A 21,223-nucleotide genomic window follows, 5' to 3' on the forward strand; every position below is an offset into this window, starting at 1 on the left:
AAATCCAGGCGAAGGACAAAACTTAGCTCTGGGAGAAAGGTGCAAATGAACACAGCGTTCGCCGTTAACTTGATTAACAATCGCTTAATATTAATTTCAAATCAACGCTCCGAATGCCACCACTTTGGAAATGTTGCTTTCTATAAAAATGACTCTCTGATAGCAGAGAGCCTGGAATATGTCTGTAATATGAATAAATAAGTTGATGAGGCAGGAAATCTCCATTTGCTCTACTTGAAGCCCCATCACTGGTGCTAACACTACAGAGTGATGGGTCTAGTAGAGAGCCATTAGGCACTGGAGGTGATTTTAATGAAAATGGGAGACGCTAAGTGCGGCGTATGGAGTGTATATACTCACTCACTCACTCACTCTCTCTCTCTCTCAATCTCCCTCCCTCTTTATGAGAGATGAGCTCTCTCATCTGGACCTTGTTATTGTCAGCGAACTACAAAAGCGGTGCATTAGCTGACTGCTCTGGACACACAGAGACTTTGATGTTTTCCTCCAACAGTGACCAGCATCCTCTTCTGAAGTGTGGGCTGGGTAATAATCCTGTGTGTGTGTCTTTCACAAACAACACAGAGTTAAGGATGTGAGAGAAGAAAAACACATTTAAGAAGTCAAACTTTTAGTCATCTTCTTCGTTTCATCTTTATCTGCTGCATATATGTACAAAACATGGAAGATTCATAGAAAAAAAAAAAAAAAAAAAAACAGACAGCATACATTTTATAATAAGCATTTTGAACAGTAGGCTTGAATTCAAATGTTAAATGAAAATAAACAGGTATATCATAAATATATTTTGTCCTCATTTAAATATTCCCTGCTGTAAACACTAGCAACAGGAAGCAGGTATGAAGCAGAATGTGGTCTCAGATATATGAAAAGGCTGTGTCGTATTTCATTGCGTTTCTGTGACCACATGCAGAGCCCGTCTTTACCTTCATATGCACAGACACTGTGACCATGTGAGTTTGTGAGGGCCAAAGGCCCCGTCAGGAAGGGCCCGTCTCTCACACACACAGATACAAATGAAGAGATTGGTTCCAAAATGCTATAACTCCATTTTGATTCATTTGAGTAAAAATGTGTTTTCTTTACCAATAAAGTGTTTCAATAGCATCTGTATGTTATAATAAGATTAAAAACTCAAATCCAGATGCAAAAATCCATCAGGGCTCTGTGGTTACTTTTCTTTTTAGGAGCATCAATAATCAGCAAATTTGATCAAAAATTAGCCTTCCCATTACAAGGTGATATTTGACTCCTTAAAGTGAAGGGGAATTTAGTTTTTACCTTTGTAATGGTGTTTTCTAACTTTCTCATCTTTTGTCAATAAAACAAAAATATATATAAGCTTTTTAGAATTTCTAATTAAAACAGAATAAGAACAAGTAGAATAAGTTACCAACTGAAATCAGTATTAACAAAATAAATTTGTACTACAGAGATGGCACAGAAGAACACAAAAGTGGCTTGTAGGTGTATTTTCATGTTTAATGAGGCTCAGAGGTGGCATGCGTGCAATCAAATTCATAAATTCATGTTGAGATAAAAGTTTTAAATAATGTAATATAGAAATATTCATTTAAATAACTGAAAAGATATTAAAAAAAAGAAAAACTAAAACTGCCAGTAGATGGTGGCAAGTCACTGATTTAATTACTGAGTCATTCATTCATTTTATTAGTTCTAACAGCTGATTCATTTAGGAATAAAGCAAATGATTGTCTTTATCAATGGGCAATTGATTCATCGACTTTGTTTAAAAACACACGTTCATAAACATTCATAAACAAAACACTGCTGTGGCAGTGGCTCAGTTGTGACTTGTTTCAAACTATATTCTGGCGAGGAAATAGAGCAAAATTAGGCAATAGTGTTATAGTCAGACAATGTAAGTCACTTAATATTAACAATTTGTTTATTTAACTCTGTATTAAATCAATATCTTATTTACAAACTCCCTTAAAAATCATTAAAAGCTGTCACTCCTCTTAGTTCATTGCGATTTCACAAAGTTGGAAAGATAGGGATAAAACATGACGGAACAACACAGCGATATCGCATTTTGCGTAAAATTAAAAAAAATACTTTTCAATATCGACCAAATATAATACTGATTTTGGCAGGATCTTTTTATTTTTATGTATTTATTTATTTTTTTAAATGCCATTTATCGCATTTTAGAACCAAACTCTTCAAATACACACACACACAGCTGATGAATACACCTCAGTGGAAATGCGGATGGTTTAGCACAAGGAGGCTCCTCCTCCATTCGCACGGGGCATTATGACTTAAACAGACTGTGTCTTGAAACGCCGTCCGTCCCTTTCATCCGACACCTCCGTCGGGTTTCAGCGCAAGCGTTTCTTCTTGGCCTGGCCCTGGTTGCCGAGCTCAGCTCTCAGCTCGCTGTACTGCACCTGTAAAAACAAACAGCTCTTTGGTCAGACACAGGTAATCGGAGCTGAGGCCCGCTCACGGTAATGGCTCCCCTGAGGAGAGCCGGTGCAGGGGGAAAGCCAGGCGGGCGCGGCTGTAATGAATCATTTTTTAAACACAGGAGCAGAGGGGATTAATCACAAGGAGGAAAGATTTGAAAAGTCAAGGGTTCCGTACCGACACAGCGGTGACTACACCACCCCCACCTATAAGGGAACTATACCGCTCGAGCAGACCCGCTGTCTTAGGTCCTCGCAAACCGAGGAGTTGCGAGTTGTGTCCTTCCTGAGAAAAGTTTGTTGGAGACTAATTATAGCAGCTTGTAGGCAGGAGTAAGTGCCTGTACGGCTCCGGCTGGGGCATTGCGGTTACAGATGATCACACACTTCCCCCGTTTCAGATGAACATGCTGTTTACTTTACTTAAAGCAGGGAGTGAACTCGGGTCGGAGGTGAAGGTCGTCGTGATGAAAGTAGTTTCACTGAGGTTTGAGAAACTGAATAAAGATTTTTTCTGCCGCTCACAGCATATCCACATACAACTACTAGACTGCAATTAAACATATTCAGATTTGGCATTTAAAAAGATAAATACATCTTGTGTATATTTAATAAGAAGTTGCTATATGACTAAAAAGTCAGTTCTTCTCTTCAAGTCATAATGTGATGATTCGGCATTTGAAAATTACACTTTTTAGCTTATGACTAATTATGTACCAAATTAAAAGTTAGCTGGTCATTCAATATTAGTGGGCAACTGAGATGTATTCTTAAGTTATTAGGACATGCTAAATAAAAAAATAAATAAATGCATACCTTTGGGTCTTCAGTCATTCACTACCCTTTCCCTCCTTCATTTTTTAAGTTTGATGTCAACTTTTTTAGTATTCTATTTATTATAAACAATATAACAAGAAAAAAATATATATATAAAGAAAAAAAATATATATAAAAGAATATCTGTTTCCTGATTAATTGTTTGTGAAAACTGTATAGGGTCGCTTGAGACCTGAGGTGTGTAATAGTATGAGTATATTTTTCATGCGCAAAAAAAAAATATCTGATGACTCAATACGTGCAATTCAACTTTATTCCTTGAGGTTGCACTGTCTGATGGACAATAATGATTTGATGCTTCACTCATAATTATCGCAGACATAAAACAAAAGAATATTATCAGCAAAAATCAAAATATTGACTTTCAGTCAATAGTCACTAAAAAAGATAGTTTTGAGAATATGGTTGAGATCGTGAATATGAGCCAGATGCTGAATGTAATGTAGAAGTGCGTTCTGAGGGTGACGGCAATGGTAAAATCATCTGCTCAAACTGAACCCTTCTAAGTTTCATAAGGTAACGAAATATGACTTATTTTATTCTTCTGTAATTTTTTACAAATATTAAAATAGATTTTTGCTATTGCAGAAGTTAGAGATCCATTCATGCTGGAATTTATAGGTCCGGGTCACAAAAGACCTGTATATGTAATAATGATTGGTGAAACATTCATGCATTTAAGGGTTAAGCAAACATGCATTTATATCATTTAAATATCTACTGAATATTAATTTCAGTGAATTTTGGAAACTTCAGAAATTTCATTAATTTATAATGAATTTGTAAAATAATTATACATTTTATTGCATGAAGTTTTATGTACTGTCTTTAAAATCTTTAAATTATTGGTCAACAGCTTTCCAAGATATCGGCATCTGCAAATTAGAAAATCCTAATGATGAACGATATTATCAATATTGTAGTATCGCAATAGCAAAACTGTCTCGATATTATCGTGGTTACATGACGATATGAAACGATAGGTCTCGTGGGCAAAAAGTGTAGTTTTCAAAATATATTTAAACTTCTTATTCTAACATAAAAGGTCTTTAAAGTTGTGTTTTGGGCTTTGACAAAGTATCTGACAAATGAACTAAATCTGAAAGCACAATATGGCTTGATCCCTTCATCAAGTCTGTTTGACACATAGTGTTGAGGTGATCAGCTCGTGACCTGGTGTTTTCCGTGCTTCAGAATGTTTCCGTTCACAGTGAATGAATGCAGTGAACTCGTTTATTGCATGTGCTGTGAGTTTAGTGCACATTTGGGAATGCAGCGTCCACCACTTTATTTTTACAACAGGTGATTACAGCATTTCCCTAGATTTGTAGTGAGATGTGTTTTTGTATGTTAAGGCTGTTCACCGCAGCTGGTGTTTTCTGTCACAATAAAAGCTCTACTGCCGTTTTTGTCTAAATAAAAGCGTAAAAGTGCAGTAAGAATTGCTGACAGCTAGTGGCTTAAATGGATAACGTTACTGCAGTCCAAATTCAAAATATCTCTTTTCAAGTGTAGAAATTAGGAAAGAAGTATTGTAATTCTCTACTGTAGTGTAAACCTTTTGCAGTGCAATTGTTTTACAATATATGACTATTACTGTCATTGTTATTATTATTATTATTATATTCATATTTGTTTGGCTTCCAAAAACACCAGTGTGAATGTAATTTAGACTGAGACAGTATATCACAAATAAATGAGGGTTGAGTCCCCTTTAAAGTTCAGGTACAATATTTTTTCACAATAAATATCGTATTGGGGACTTCATATTGCAAAATTATCATATCATGAGATTTTGATGTTTTTACATTCCTAGAAAATCCATATTGGTAAACTATTACTCAATATATTTATCATACACATTATCGAGCCCAAGTGACCCTGGATCTTAATAACCTACAAAAGCATTCCCTATGATTTTTCTTTCACAGCGAAGAGTGACATCAGCTTCTGAAAATCACATTAAAGGCATCTTCTCTTGTCCAAGGCCACCGTTCAGTCCAAACGACATACAGCATCGACAAATAATTAAATACAGAGTGAGGCTGATGGGAATCGAAAGCGTGGAGAATGTGTCCAAATGCTTTCCTTGTTTGTTTCTCCTCTAAACAATAACCTGGAGGTGTATCTGTAAGGTAGGGACTGCACACTAATTACCAGACCCTGATTATGAGAATGGGAGATGGAGCACAAGGGAACAAAGAGACGCGGCAGCCTCAGAACATGAAACTGTCCTCAGAACTGACAGATGCTGCTTATTTTAGGACAGAGGGCCGCTGTATGAAGTCCAGTTTTGAGGGTTTGCGTTTGAAGAACAGCACAGGCACTAATTGCCAAGTCATTTTCGGAACCGTGAGACAGGAGTCAATTTGAGCTTTTGTAACATGTTGTTTATTTGGTCAGTCCATTTTTAGCATAAAGGTTCGGACATGTTAAACCTAACGGGGACAAGGATTTGCATACCTTTTTGGACTTCATCGGTATGCCTAATGACCACTGTGCCGTTTTATTGGCATTTTGTTTTTTTAAAGTGGTGTTCATTTTTTTCCCTTTTGCTAAGGATCATTCTGTCTTCCTGTTTTTGGTGCGTTCCATTTAAATGAACAGCAGGCAGTTCATCCAACCACGAAAACATACTTCAAAAGGCTTAAAAACTCAGCAATGGTTTCCATCTTGTTTTGCCAACTTGCTGCTGCCACATGCCAAAACCAGTGTGTCATGCTGGCTTCATCCAACCACACAGACATATGTTAACGTAAAGTTGCAGAGGTTCGTCCCAGGAGGTTCTTCTGAGCCAATCACTCAAGCTCTCCAGTATCTGAGCAGGACAGGAGCACTGACAACAGTTAAATAGCCTTGATGATGGAGAGAAGTATCCTGCGCAAAACGTGACAGCAGGACCCGCTTTGTATCCCGACTTCAGAATCTCACTCAGGCTCCGAAAGACGGAGCGAGACTCTCAGCATTTGGCTGCACATCCGCGAGCTTATGATGTAACCCCGAATGACATATCAGCCATGGATAATGTTTCATCACATATGGCGCCCAGCAGGACGGCGTTGGCTCAACACTTCATTAATCGAGTCCTCCAACCTGATGTGACGGGGGCCGCTACACTGCCAGTGTGCAGACACCGACCCCTTAGCCAATCCCTGAACCCTCTACAGCACCCTTCTTTTATCACAGGCCGACAAAACTGATAATCAGGGACAAGGCTGAAGCGTTACGGCCGAGGATAGATCAGAGCGGACCCCATCCAGGCAGCCGGGTGACTCCATCAAGACATGCTGGGAAATAATTGGGCCGGGGGCCGCCTTTAAAGGCGCGAGTCCATTAATAATCAAACACAGCCAGAGGAAATATCCTGGGTAACACTTGGGAATTCTGTTAGAGCAAATAATGCAGACATCTTCAGGGAATTCCTTCCTTGTCTCTGTCCCTCCCTCTCTCTCTAAATGTAAAACTGGACCCTTACCTTTTGAACATCAGAAGGCACCCTCTTGAGAAAATCCAGTATTTCATTATTGTCAATGGCATATGGGTTGAAAAACTTCTTGGTGAATTTGTTAACACCTGTGAAAACAAGCGTGCATTAATAAATAAAGTTATATGCCGCACCTGCACGCATCTTACTGACAAAACAAACCTTGACCCAACAAACATTTGTCACTTTATCTGCTGTGTGAAATTCATACTGCTGTGATCATAAGTGCATATAAATAAATATATGTGGTCTATGATGGTTCACTCTGCTGTATGATGCCATAGAACTGCAACAGCGGCTGAGCCAATGAAAACATCTCACATTATCTGACCAACAAATGTTCATAATTGAAAAATTTAAATGACAACGCTGTCATTAATTACTCAAGAACACAAATTAAGATATTTTTGATGAAATCCATATGGTTGAACTGATGTCACATGGATTATTCTAACCATTACATTCATGTCTATGCAGGGTCAGAAAGCTCTGGGATTTCATCAAAAATACCTTTATTTATTAATGCACGCTGAAGATGAACGAAGGTCTTTCAGATTTAGAATGACATGAGGGTGAGTAATTAATGACAGAAATTTCATGTTTAGATAAACTAATTCTTAAACACAGTAAAATAATGCCTTTGTTCGCTCACTCTTTTTTTCTTACTGTAAATATTAAATCATCAAACTTTCACAAGTTTACAAAGCCTCAGTCAGAAGAGGTGCAGCTGGCCTCCTCAGCCAGCAGCGGATCATGTTCATGATTCTGATCAGCTGTCACAGGTAAGAGTTATGGAAATGGATCACTTTTTAAATAGCTTTCGTCAGGCGTCAGTAAAAGACTGGAGCTCAAAGCTCAGAGACAGTAAAGTGTGACTCTTTCTAAAACACCTCTGCATGACTTCCATTTAAAAGAAAGTGGAGACAGCTTAACAGCAGCACTGGAGTATCACGCATGATTGGGTGAATAGGCTACACATGGTGTCTCACTTACTTACCCCATACTAAAACTATGTACCGCAGTGGGATGTAGTACAAGGCGGCAGTCGCCAGAAACAGAACCAGGCAGGCCAGGAACGACAAGAATGGTACTGACCAGTTGAATGTGCTGTCAATGGAAACACAAGCCAAGTTAATTTACACATGTGCATACTGTACAAGCACATATATACTGTATATGGACTTATCAAGGGGGTTGGGATAAGTAATTACTCAATTTCATGTCATTCCAAACCTGTAAGACCTTCATTCATCTTCAGAAACACAAATTAAGATATTTTTAATGAAATCCAAGAGCTTTCTGACCCTGCATAGCAGCAACACAACTGAAACATTCAAGCAGCCAAGAAAGGTAGTAAGGACATCGTTAAAATAGTCCATGTGACATCAGCGGTTCAACCTTAATTTTATGAAGCTATGAGAATACCCTTTATGCGCAAAGAAGAAAAAAAAAAGATTTATTCAACAATTGTTTCTCTTCTGTTCTCGTTGCTCCATAAAATTAAGGTTAAACCACTGATGTCACATGGACCTTATTAATGATGTTCTTACTAACTTTCTGGGCCTTGATCGTGTCAGTTGCATTGCTGCTATGCAGGGTCAGAAAGCTTGTGGATTTCATCAAAAATATCTTAATTTGTGTTCTGAAGATGAAAGAAGGTCTTAAGGGTTTGGAACGTGAGTAATTCATTCATTATTTTTGGGCGAACTATCCCTTTAATAGTTCATGTCAACGTACGCCTTGCTACATAAACGTTTTAGTGCAAAATAAAATAAAAACTTAAAAGTACATTATTTAAATAAAGCCATAAGGTTTTGCAAAGCCATACAATTTGACGACTTAAGGTGCAATATTGCATGAATAAAGTAGAAAAAAGTACATAATTATACAAAAAGACATAAATAATCACAATAGGAATAGGTTTCTAGTAAAAAAGTAATATATTTAAACTACATTTTCATACTAAGTACAGTTCAAGTCTATTAACATATTTTTTGCTGAAGTACTGACATATTGCTTGAGACTTACCAATCTAAAAATTGTAATTAAACCTTATTTGGAGTACCATTTGTGCACAATGCACATTTTTTTAATATTAAGCCTTAAATGTGTTTTAATGTCATTTTATTGAGGACTGTATGATTTTTGAATAATATCAATCTTTACATGCAATATTTAAAGTGTACCTGAAGTATACTTGTAATAGTTTCACTTTAGCACAATTAAATATACTTCAGTATATCTTTAGTTGGAAGCACTACTTCTGCACAATTAAAGTGCATTAAATACAAAATTTGTTATTTAAGTTATTAATTATATATTATATTAAGTTATTAGTTATTCAATTTAGCAGACTTTAAGTATACCAGTTAGTATACCAAATGTACAATTCCAGGCTATTTTTATTAAGCACATAATATGTCAATGTATTTGTTGTGTACTTATACTGAAATGCATTTAAAATGCATTTATTTCATGCTATTTACTTTTCATTAGGGTCACTAAGGTAGCAGCCGCAAGAATGCAAAACAATGAATTTGAGGACTTCGATAAATCATATATTAGGAACGGTATCATTAGTATTATTGAAACCTCATACATTTATTCTCATAAAAGGCATATCCTCATTTTTCACTTTAATGTGCCAGTAAAACTGTTTTTTAAATAGAGGGTTCCTAAAAAATGTATTAATGAAACTATTCAACAAAACACTTAACATACAGTATTTGTAAACGTATGAGCATAACTGCATACGTGAGCTTCAGAAGAGGTATAAAATGCTCTATTCTTACTTTTTCACTCTTTCCCCAATGGAAGCCACTTCATCTAAAGTGTTCTGAACTGTAAGCACAATTTCTTGAACCATGTGGATTTTTTCCATCAGTCCTTTTTTCTCTGATTCCTGAAGAGAAAGAAAAAAAAAGACAGAGACTGATGAGGGAAGTCAGCTGCTAGAAGCCGACAAAGGAAGAGCAGTTTATTTCCAGAGTGCCATCACCAGTATTTCATCTAGTCAATGGCCTGTAATGAGCTTCTGTAACATCTCCTCAGACTTGAAAATGTGTCAGCCTCTCCTCCAGAGCTGTCACGGATCTGGGAGTATTTCAGCATTCGTCAGGCGCAAACAATAAAGGTGCATCACAATCAAAGATTAAGCGGAGGAGGGAAAAGATGTAAAAATGGCAATCAGAAAGCATAGAGTGAGAGAGGGACTCTGGAGTTCGAGAACACAGACGGCAGAAGACGCCAACTCGCGAGGTCGTCTAATCCCCGAGTCTCTGCCGGGCAAGTCTTGGCTCGTTTCCTGGGGTGCAAGCTTTTTCGAGTACCAGTTCTTGGCGTACGAAAGCTAAAAGTTGCCCACCTTATGGCAAGATTGAGTGCAGGGTTGAAATCATTGGATTTATCGTTTTCCGCATCCGAGCTCGTGGGAGAAAGATTGCAATGTCTGAGTGTAATCCTGTTATACAAAGCAATGTTTTTACTTCTTGTAAGAGAGATGGGAAAACCCATTGTCTTCTTGTATTTGATGCATCACACAGTATTGGGTTGCCGTGTAATTCAGAGACATGGGCTAAATGGACTTTCGATGAGAGAAAAAAAAAAAGAGAGAAATTCTATTCCATTTTACTTAAAGAAGATTGCTAGGGTAATCTAACGTCCAAAGCAACATGATCACATCAGAGATTCCTCCGGCATAAGAGCCCATGAGTATAGTTCTCCAAAGGGGGAAGAGAAGAAAGAGAAAGAGAGAGAAACAAGAAGCCCTCACATCAAAAGGAGAAAATAATGACAGGAGTAATGACAGAGCGAGAGAATAAATGAGAGTATGGGGGGTGGTGAGAAAGACAAACGTGCGATCGAGCGCTGTACATGTTTGTCTAAGCGACCGTCCCCCAGACAGCGGCCCCGGTGAGTCGGCCCCTGGGAAAGCTCAGCCCAGACTCCCCACTGTCACTCTCCATTCGGCCCCAGACACAGGAAACTATAGGAAGCCAGTCATGCCTCCACTCAGCACAGCCCCGTTTACTGCAGTGGCACACAGCATGTCCTAACATAGAGACTAGGATATCAATCAAGAGAAAATCAACATGCCTCCTGTTATGAGTCATTTCAAATCCCTGCTTTGTGAGGAAAGTGTCAAAGGAGGATAAAGTGCAGAAGAAGATTTATTCTTTCAGTGTATCAACTGTGTTTGATATCAGCTCAAATGTCTTTAATGTTTCTTTGCTTAATGAACAGTGTGACTCCCGACCAACCGCAAGAAAAATGAACTTGCAGTGCTCCCACAAAATATTTGAGCGCTTAAGTCATATATTATACAACAAAATATCAAACCAAGTGGATTTATTTTAAATAATCACAAAATTTATTTTCGAGAAAAACATTGCTAGCTTATTTAAAAAATAGTAATAATGAACTGTTAATGAAAATAACCATTTTTTCTGGTCCTTGCTACAGCTTGTGAGATCATTTACTTGTTTGGAAACTAATAAGCTCAACAGAGCTTGAGTGAAAGTATCTTTTTGCTTTTTTCAGTCTTTCCCTAATGCAAGCTATTTAATCTAAAGTGTTAGATTATAAAAGATCTGCTGTTCAAAACGCATGTTTGTCATGCTTTCTCATAAATGTGCGTCGAAGACTGACAAGGAAGAGAATAAATTGTTGAATAAAGTAATTGTTTTGGTTATCTTTGCGCACAAAAAGTATTTTCCCAACTTCATCGAACTGAAAATTCGGTCGTTAATTACCCTCATGTCATTCCAAACCGATAAGACCTACATTCATCTTCGGAACACAAAGTGATTTTTTTTTTTTTTTAAATCCAAGAGTTTTCTGAACCTACACAGATAGCAACACAACTGACACTTTCAAGGCCCAGAAAGGTAGTAAGGACATTGTTACAATAGTCCATGTGACATCAGTGTTTCAACCGTAATTTTTATGGTGCTATGAGAACAGAAGAAAAGAAATAGTTAAAGTTATTTTTGTTTTCTTTGTGCATAAACAGTATTCTCAGCTCTTCATAAACTCAGTTCACTTCCAGAACAAAAATTAACAGATAATGTACTCACCCCCTTGTCATGTTTTTCTTTTATTGTGTTTTTTTGAGGAAAACATTTCAAGATTTCTCTCCATATAATGGATATCTATGGTCCCGAGTTTGATCTTCCAAAATGCAATTTAAATGCAGCTCTAGACGATCCCAGCCAAGGAAGAAGGGTCTTATCTAGCGAAATGATATTTCACGAGTTCGCGCTTACATATAATTAGCCGGAGAATAGAAATGCATGTTTGGCGTGCTGTCCGGTGAAGGGCTCCGAGCTCGGGGATGGCCCGAACCCAGAGTACCCCCCAATAGGAGTAGTGAGAACTCGGAGTGATGAGATGGGGTGGTGGAGGGTTACTGATAAACCATCAAGTGAATGGAGGTGAGTCAGCTGTATTTAACCTATGGCGCTGATTGACTTTGAGTGGGCTCCTCTTGTGCTGTTTACGCTAAGTATCTGACGCGCTTCTCCCGAACTTTGTTAATGAAACATCATATATACTTAAAAAAAAAAAAAAAAAAAAACACAAATGCTTGTCTTAGTCTAGCTCTGCATGAACTGTGTGTATTCCTGTTTATGACAATTACGGTTTGTTGAAAAACTCCCATCTCATTTTATCCTCCAACTTCAAAATCTTCCTACATCGCTGTTTTTATTTTTATTTATTTATTTTTTGTAAAGTGTGTTTGACCTTCTTTGCATGTTCACTTTGTAAACACTGGGTCGGTACTTCTGCAGCTATGTAGGATGATTTTGTTTGAAATTGTAATTTATTTTTTACAAAATAACTAATCGTTTCGCTAGATAAGAACCTTTTTCCTCGGCTGGAGCCCTTTGAAACTGCATTTAAACTGCATTTTGGAAGTTCAAACTCAGCAAACCATAGATATCCATTATATGGAGAGAAATCCTGAAATGTTTTCCTTAAAAAAACAATTTCTTTACTGAAGACAGACAGACATGAACATCTTGGATGACAAGGGGGTGAGTACATTATCTGTATTTTCTGTTCTGGAAGTGAACTACTCCTTTAAGGTTGAACCACTGATGTCACATGGATTATGGATTATTTTAGGTCCTTACTACCTTTCTAGATGTTGAACATGTCAGTTGCTTTGCTGTCTATGCAGGGTCAGAAAGCTCTCGGATTTCATTTGAAATATCTTAATTTGTTGGTCTGTAATGACATGAGGGTGAGTAAGTATAATTTAAGTGTCCAAAAATGTTTTGGGGTCACTACATGTTAGGTAAAGTTTGTTAGGTAAGGTTTTAAAATGACAAACATCACATATTCATATTAACGGAGACCAAAAGATGAGAGTGAAAGCGTTCAGAGAAGCACAATAAACAAGTTGGACTGTTGCACCCCCTTGAAGTCAAACATCCTTTTTTCCGCCTCTGAGGTGGAAACAAATTTTTTAGCAGAAATAAACTATCCGAGTAACACGTCTACTGATTATAAAACCTGCGTCAGATCATATTCTCAATTCAGATGAAATTGTCAAATAACTTTTATGTTGGCTTAATAGAGAACAGATTGCACAAAGGCGAACAGAAAATGCAGTTTCACAGGGATACGCGGCACAATCAAAATACTGCAAGGCAGGGTTCATTTAACATTCCTTTAATTGGGTAAATGGCGTCAAATTTGAATATTCATTCAAAGCTGGTGGAAATATTCGTGACTCACTTATTCCACAACGGAATAACCGGAGGAACGCACCTAAATAAAACACCTGCGTTATTGGCAAAATGTGTTGCAAATGGGTTTGTTAAAGCTGACAACCGCAGTACAAACAAGCACCAAACACCCAGCGCTCCCAAATGGATATGTCACAGGATTGTGCACTCTGGAATACACAATGATTATGACATCAACACTCTGTCCTTGTGGTATGGGCTGAAGGTGATATGTTAGATGTGAGGGGGAGAGGGCTTGCGGGTTAGTAGACCACCAATGGTACCCTGGGGTACGGCGGAAGAAGGGGGTCAGCTATTGTGCCCAGGGCCAAGCGAACAGGGCCTCCTGGTCATATGGGAGCGGGTTGTTTTCTGATGCGATTAAACCAGCGTCTGTGTCCTCAACACAGAAAGCCGAAGGGAAGTTACATCTCAGCACGTGATTTGTAAATTTCCCTCTCTCCTCCAGGACAGATTCGTGCTCATAGAGATCTGTTGTGTATTATTTCTGCAGCATCCTATCGGCTTTCTTTAGCTTCACTCCATTGCATCTGCGCCGCTCGGCTGCAGGTTTACATATTCCCGTCCTCCAGGGGAAAACACACAGAAAACCGGGCGGTAATCGTAACCTTCTCAGAGGGGACAGCCTTTATCCCCATGTTAACCAAAGAGTTGCGCTTTTGAAGTGATCAAATTTAACACCGATCATTCTCCAACCCCTAAAACATTAGCTGCGATGACTTTGATAGGAAGTGTAAAGCTAGACTGTTTGATCTGCCTGCGTGATACCGAAGTCAAAGTAAAAAAACAAAATGGGACTTTGAAACAAGCCACTCTAAATTAGAGCTGACAACTTAAAATAAACACGGACATCTGGGTAATTAAATCAATGAAAGGAGATATTTCATTTACACAAGACGTGAAAGGGTGTAAAAACACAATATATCTCTCACTGGAAAAATACTGTTCGTTGTCATACTTGTAATTAATAAAAAGAGTAAATAAATGGACTTGCAAGGTCTAACTTTTACTGCTTAAAAAAAATATAAAAATAAAACTGTTTAAATATAACTAAAATATATTTTTATGACATTAGCCTAATTTAAATCCACTTTTTAAGACTTTTTTTTCCTATTTCTTGTTTCTTCAAGATATATCACAGTTTTTTGTTTACCGTTATGACTATAGAACAATATATGTTCAAAAATTTGGGATCAGTAAGTTTTTTAGGTTTTTAAATACAAAGTATAAATTATATATTTTTTTTAGCAAGGATACATTATGTTGATCATAATTGATAGTAAAGACATTCATCTTGCATAAAAATATACACTACTTGTCAAAAGTTTTTGAACAGTAAGATTTTTAATGTTTTTTAAAGAAATCTCTTCTGTTCACCAAGTCTGCATTTATTTGATGCAAAGTACATAAAAACAGTAACATTTCAAAAATATTTTTACTATTTAAACTGTTTTCCTTTTGAATATATTTCAAAATGTTATTTATTCATAAATAATAAAAACAAATAAATGGACTGGCAAAGTCTAATTTTTACTGCTTAAAAAATAATAAAACAATTTAAATTAAACTAATATTTTTTTAATGACATTAGCCTAATTTAAATGCACACATTCACAATCCACATATTTATTAGACTTTTTTAATTTCTTGCTCTGACTCCACTTGTTGACAAAGAAGAGCCAGGCTTGCTCCAAATAGTTTGGATTTGCGGCTGAACAAGGCGAATATCATAGATCATCAAAAAACTATTTGCAAAAGATGTCGTCTAGGTTCTCTCGAAAGGAGGAAACATCAAACTTAAAACACCTCAAAGATCGACTCCGGGATCAAATGAAAGAGTTCAAGTAAGGTAAGTTTCATTTTAATTTCATATTTAGAGCATTGTTGCATATTTTAATTTGAATGTCAGACTGAAATAAACATCACCGTTTGTGTAGTGAATCGTTAGCATAAGCGCGGCTAATGCTAATTATGCTGGGCCTTAGAATGAATTTGAACCAACGCTCCTATAACTTTTGTTAAGAGTAAAAAAAAAAATAAGGACATGTATTTACTATTTTTTACACAAATGACATGTGTATCCAAAATATATGTGTTAGAGAATGTACAAATGTATGTGTCGTTAACAATGTTTATGTCCTTAATATTCGTCTGTCAAAAAACGTTCTAGGTTTATTCTTGACTGGATAAATATGAATGCAGTTTGGATTGAATAAAAGTACAATCAAATAAAACACGTTTTATCCCCTGTTTAGTTTGGTAATACTTTAAAATAAGATCAAATTCATGCTGTTTATTATTTATAACTACTGTTTATTGTTAGGCAATGTTATCTAACAAATGAAAATTGTAAAGTGTTTTTAATACTGCAGTTTTCATCTGTGATAGACACTTGTCTTAATATATGTAATCTTATCTTAATTTATTATAACAGCTGAGGTTAGTTTTTTACTGAAAATTCATATTTTGCTGGTGTCAATGATCTAATGTTGCATCTGGTCAGACTTAGGCCATGGCTTTACTTAAGTATATTATATTTCTTTTTACAGTTGCAGATTAAAGAAGATCATGAAAGACCCCAGCGAACTCTAAAACAGACAACAGTACAGATGTTTTTCAGCAACAGCAGCAGAAATATGACAAAAAGTTTTGGGTGAAGCTTGTTTACATTTTTTATGCCTGTAATTTATTTAGATGTTATTTCATTACTAAAATGTTTACAAATACTTTTTTAACCTGTGAAAAAACTTTTAACAAAATTTTACATTAGTATAAAGAATGGCACTGTTTTTTGTACATTTTATTTTTTTTATTAATAAAAAATAGTGTGTTGCTCAATTAATATGTTATTGTGTTTTGCTTTGGTACCGAAATTGGTACCGAGAACCGTGGATTTTCAATGGTATTGGTACCGAATACTGAAATTTTGGTACCGTGACAACACTAGATACATTATATTTATCATAACTGATAGTAAAGACATTTATCTTGCATAAAAAATATACACTACCAGTCAAAAGTTTTTGAACAGTAAGATTTTTTTATGCTTACCAAGCCTGCATTTATTTGATCCAAAGTACATCAAAAACAGTAAAATTCTAAAATATTTTTACTATTTAAAATAGCTGTTTTCTATTTGAATATATTTTAAAATGTAATTCATTTATGAATAATAAAAACAAATAAATAGACTTGCAAGGTCTAATTTTTACTGCTTTAAAAATAATAAAAGAGTTTAAATTAAACTAATATTTTTTAAATTACATTAGCTTAATTTAAACGCACATATTCACAACCCACACATTTATACGACTTTTATTTCTTGTTTCTCCCTCCAAGATATATTACAATTGTTTAGCTGCTGGGCGTAAGCTAATGTGCTCGCACACACATATCATGCGTTTCATCCGTGAATTATCTGCTTGGCTTGGATAGGATTTGGAAGAGGAAGCTGTTTTTAACAGAGGGGTTCCTCTCAACAGATGAAGCTAGCCTGCGGTCATCATAGCAGAATATATTGAGCACATTATGGATATGAATCCTAGGCCCTAGCCGTACAGCGCAAGGGTCAGCGCTCGGAGGCTGAGAGCTGCGCACTTCCGCACATCCAAGTCAGAAAGCAATAACGCATTATCTTCCTGTTAACCCGTTCTTCTCTGAACCAGACTAAAATGATTACGAGCCTGCCCTGCCTCATTATGAATTTATTCAGCACTCAGCATTCAGATTTTGACCATTGTGACCGGGTACCATCCACAAACGCTGCCGCAAACAATGAAACCGTACCAGCTTGGATGTGTTGGATGTGTTTCTTTTTTTTTTTTAAGTAAAGATGTTTGTACTGTTTCTAATGACTGAATATTTTAAGAATAATTGGATCTAAGCAGATTTGGGAGAATTTGTAATTAGTCTAATGAGTCATCCTAAGCATATAAAAAAAACTAAAATGCTAAAAGGGGGAGTTCAACGGCAGTCCAGCCTCCCTATTTAGCCATGCCTGCCTCAAAATTCGTACAATGCCTCTATTCCCCAGCGGAAGGCAAACTTCAATTAATGATGCCGTTCTGTGCTTATTTCTGCGTTTCAAAGGACCACAGCAAAGCAACCAAATCCATTTGTCGTACGAGCACGAATTCCCAAAGGAGCGGTGTGAAAGTACTGGAGGGAAAATGTGCTTGCTGAATCGTCTGTCCTCATTTTGAACATATTTAAGTTGCAGTTCTGAGTTAAATGCAGTATTAAAGGTACAGCGTGCAGCCTATCTATGCAGCGCCCCAAGGACAGGTTCTATAAAAGTCAGCGGTTAATCAAAAACCGTGCGTGGCACCGGCGAAATACCTTTTCATCCTCGTCCTCGTCCTCGGCCACGGACATGTTCTCCTGCAAAAGAAGGAGAAGAGATAGAGAGTGGATGAGATTGAGACACACGTGGGCAATGGAGCATTTTCTTAACAAACACCTCGTAATGAAACCTTCGCTTGTATATAGACCCCCATTGGGAGAGGCCCTGTTGCCGTAGCAACTGCCTCTCGGGTGACCTCGCACAAAAGGAGGAGGTGAATGAGAGGGGCCTTCCTCACAAGAGCGATGTCACAACCAAGCAATCTCATTTCTTCACAACATAAACACGTACACACACTCACACATGCACCTGAAACCAAAAGGAAAGCATTTAATCTTTCGTTTCGGGTGCCTAGATCACTCTCTATCAAGTCATCCCTGACCCTCGGAGGCTATTGAATGTAACCGCGGCGCTCTGTTTCCGCTAGGCCGAGGGGTTAGAGCGAGGTGATGCTGGCTTTAACGTTGCCGGAGAGCGCATCCCCACCCCGAGCCTGAGATGCGGAGCTGAGACTGGCTGCGGGTGCACAAAGAGCTGCTACATTCGGAGTAAGGACTCAAAGATGGTTTATACAACCCGCTGGAGATGAAGGTCACTCAAAGTGTGACTGCTATGTTAAAACTCACGACCAAGGGTTGATAAAAGCATCTCAGACATCTTAACCTTTGTGAATGTCGAATTCATAGACAACATGATCTAATTACGATAGACTGACCAATTAGTGTCTTTAGAAATGCTGTAAAGACTCCAAAAAAGACTGGGTTTAGTCGTGTAATGTGATATAAATTGCACCTAATGACTCACTGGAATACTTCTGAATGGTCAATTAGCAATGTTAGGATGATGGTATAATATATAAAGTGTGTATCGGGCTTTCTATATCCTATATTGGTAATCAAGTAATCGGTTGATTATTCTGACGATTAATCAGATAAGTCTAATTCATTTTTTGTAGTAATAAAAATAGATCAAAGATAATTAAAGACCTAGACAGACCTAAATAATTGAAGCGCATATAATAAACCTGCATCGCATATACTATTATGAATGTATAAAAATATAATATAATATAATACAGTTCAATAGTTTGGGGTCAGTAAGTAAATTTTATTTCTATTCAGCAAAAGATACATTAAATTGATCAAAATTTTTATTAATATTTAATGCCTATTTTTATTGGACAAGTAGCCATGTAATAAAATAACATAATGGTGTTATATATTTGTTTAATAATACAATTATAATATTTTTTAAGTCTAATAATAAGTATAAATTACACTTTTATTCAAGTGATCAAAACTGAAATTAATATTTCATAACTATTTTTTTTGATAAGTTGCAACATAATAAAAAAACAATGATGTAATAAACTGTCATTCACTCAAAAGTTTGTTTGTTTAATAGTATAATATAGCATAATATAATATAATATATAAATATTAGTAATTAGTAAATATATATATAGTATTAGCAAAGATACATTAAATCGATCAAATTTGAAAATAATATTTCATGACTATTTTTATTTGATTATTAGCCATGTAATAAAATAACATAATGGTGTAATACTGTCACTATTGTGAATATAATATAAGACAATACAATAGAATAAAATGCAATACAATGTAATATAATATAATATAATATACTGTTCAAAAGTTTGGGGTCAGTAAGTTGAAATAGCCTACGTTTTTTATACTAAGTATATATTATACTTTTATTCAGCAGGGATACATCAAATTGATCAAAATAAAATGAATATTTCATGACTATTTTTATTTGATAAGTAGCCATGTAATAAAATGACATAATGGTGTAATAAGGTCATCCTCTGAGTTTTTTGTTCACTATTATGAACATAACATAATATACTGTTCAAAAGTTTGTGGTCAGTTCTTTTCTTTTTTTTTTAAACAGCGTCTTTTACGTTTTTGAATACTAAGTTACTAAGCTAAATTATACTTTTATTCAGCATGGACATAAAATGAATTGAAGTTGATAGTAAAGACATTTATCTTACATTAAAAAATATATATTTCAAATAAACGACCATTCTTATGAAAGATTCCTCAAAAAATGCATTACAATTTACGTGATTAAGCACCTCAACTGTGTGTAATAAGAAAATTCTCAAGCACCAAATCACTATATTAGAATGATTTCTAAAAAAAGTCATGTGACAGTAAAAACTGGAGTAATGACTGCTGAAAATTCTGCTTCGCCATCACTGGACTAAATTGCTTTTTTAAAATTTGAAACTGTAACAATATATCAGAGTATTACTGTTTTTGCTATATCACATATTATTCATGTTTAGCTGTGAAAAAATATAAATCACAACATGCATCATTGTCTACTGTAGACAGAATGTCTATTAATTTGTAATCATTCAATAGAATCTGTGAGGTTTAAAACGGATGCTTATCATTTTCTAAATCCTGTGAGTCACCAGCATTGACTCGGACTTATTAGGGACCATTTTCTGTACAGCTGAGTGGGCGACATCACAGCACTCACCAAGTCCTGACTGTAGCTGGCCATGCCTGGTGTGATGTGGAAGTAGTTCCAGCCAATGAGCAGAAGGAGGAAGAGAGGCAACATGAACAGCTCCCAAAGCAACACTGTCACCACAAATATCTAATAGAGACAGAGAAAGAGAGAGGGTATCAAACAGGGTATGAGAATCACAAACAGCACAGTTGGCAATGCTGCCCACACACACACACATATGCATTTCCTCTAATATGCATTTCTAAGTGTTCACACTGGAAATAAACTCTTAGGAAATAGAAACTCTAAACCTTGGCATAATTATTAAAACTGTAGTGCAAAGCTGTATCCGAGCATCCCGCAAGACCTTCCTGCATCTGTGTGGTGTGGTATAGGAGATTTTAATATTTCAAAAATGCATCTGCATTAATTAACATGCGCTGGTGGTGTGTAATTTGGATGTGACAGAACAGAGCATCTGACAGGAGTGGTCCTCCACACTTGCTCTGATGTACCGCATTTCAAATGCTTCCTGACTGCGATGCATTCCTGCTGCCTGACCGACAGCACGCGTACGCGGCTGCTGGAGGGCCGGTTGTAGCGTTTTACCACTGCAGAGAGACACTGCGAACACTCAAGACCCCTGGTAGAAATAAGACGAATAATCCTTCAGAATTCCATAAGAGAAATAGGTGCACAACACTCACAGCACAGCACGCCGCTAATTGGACGGCTGAATTTAAACCCGGCTAGCGGCAACTTAATGAGCCTGAGAAATAATAAGACGACGCGCACAGGGACGACTGTAAAACAAGACGTTCAGAAGAAAACATTATAATAAAAATGCACTTTGCACATTACAATT

At 36.5% G+C, this 21,223-nt stretch overlaps 1 protein-coding gene across 1 annotated transcript in view; it reads right to left on the reverse strand.

The window, feature by feature from the left end:
* Positions 1–727: 727 nt before the first annotated feature.
* mctp2a (multiple C2 domains, transmembrane 2a) overlaps positions 728–21,223 on the reverse strand; it is a 66,352-nt gene continuing 45,856 nt past the window's right edge. Inside the window, exons 16-21 of the mRNA XM_073850160.1 lie at positions 20,386–20,505; positions 17,865–17,906; positions 9,567–9,676; positions 7,772–7,881; positions 6,766–6,863; positions 728–2,435 (exon numbers count right to left, since the gene is read on the reverse strand). Of these exons, the coding sequence (XP_073706261.1) occupies positions 2,367–2,435; positions 6,766–6,863; positions 7,772–7,881; positions 9,567–9,676; positions 17,865–17,906; positions 20,386–20,505 (549 nt within the window). The 3' untranslated portion in view covers positions 728–2,366. The remainder of the gene's footprint in view (positions 2,436–6,765; positions 6,864–7,771; positions 7,882–9,566; positions 9,677–17,864; positions 17,907–20,385; positions 20,506–21,223) is intronic.

Source organism: Garra rufa, chromosome 11, assembly GCF_049309525.1.
Source record: "Garra rufa chromosome 11, GarRuf1.0, whole genome shotgun sequence".
NCBI lineage: Eukaryota > Metazoa > Chordata > Actinopteri > Cypriniformes > Cyprinidae > Garra > Garra rufa.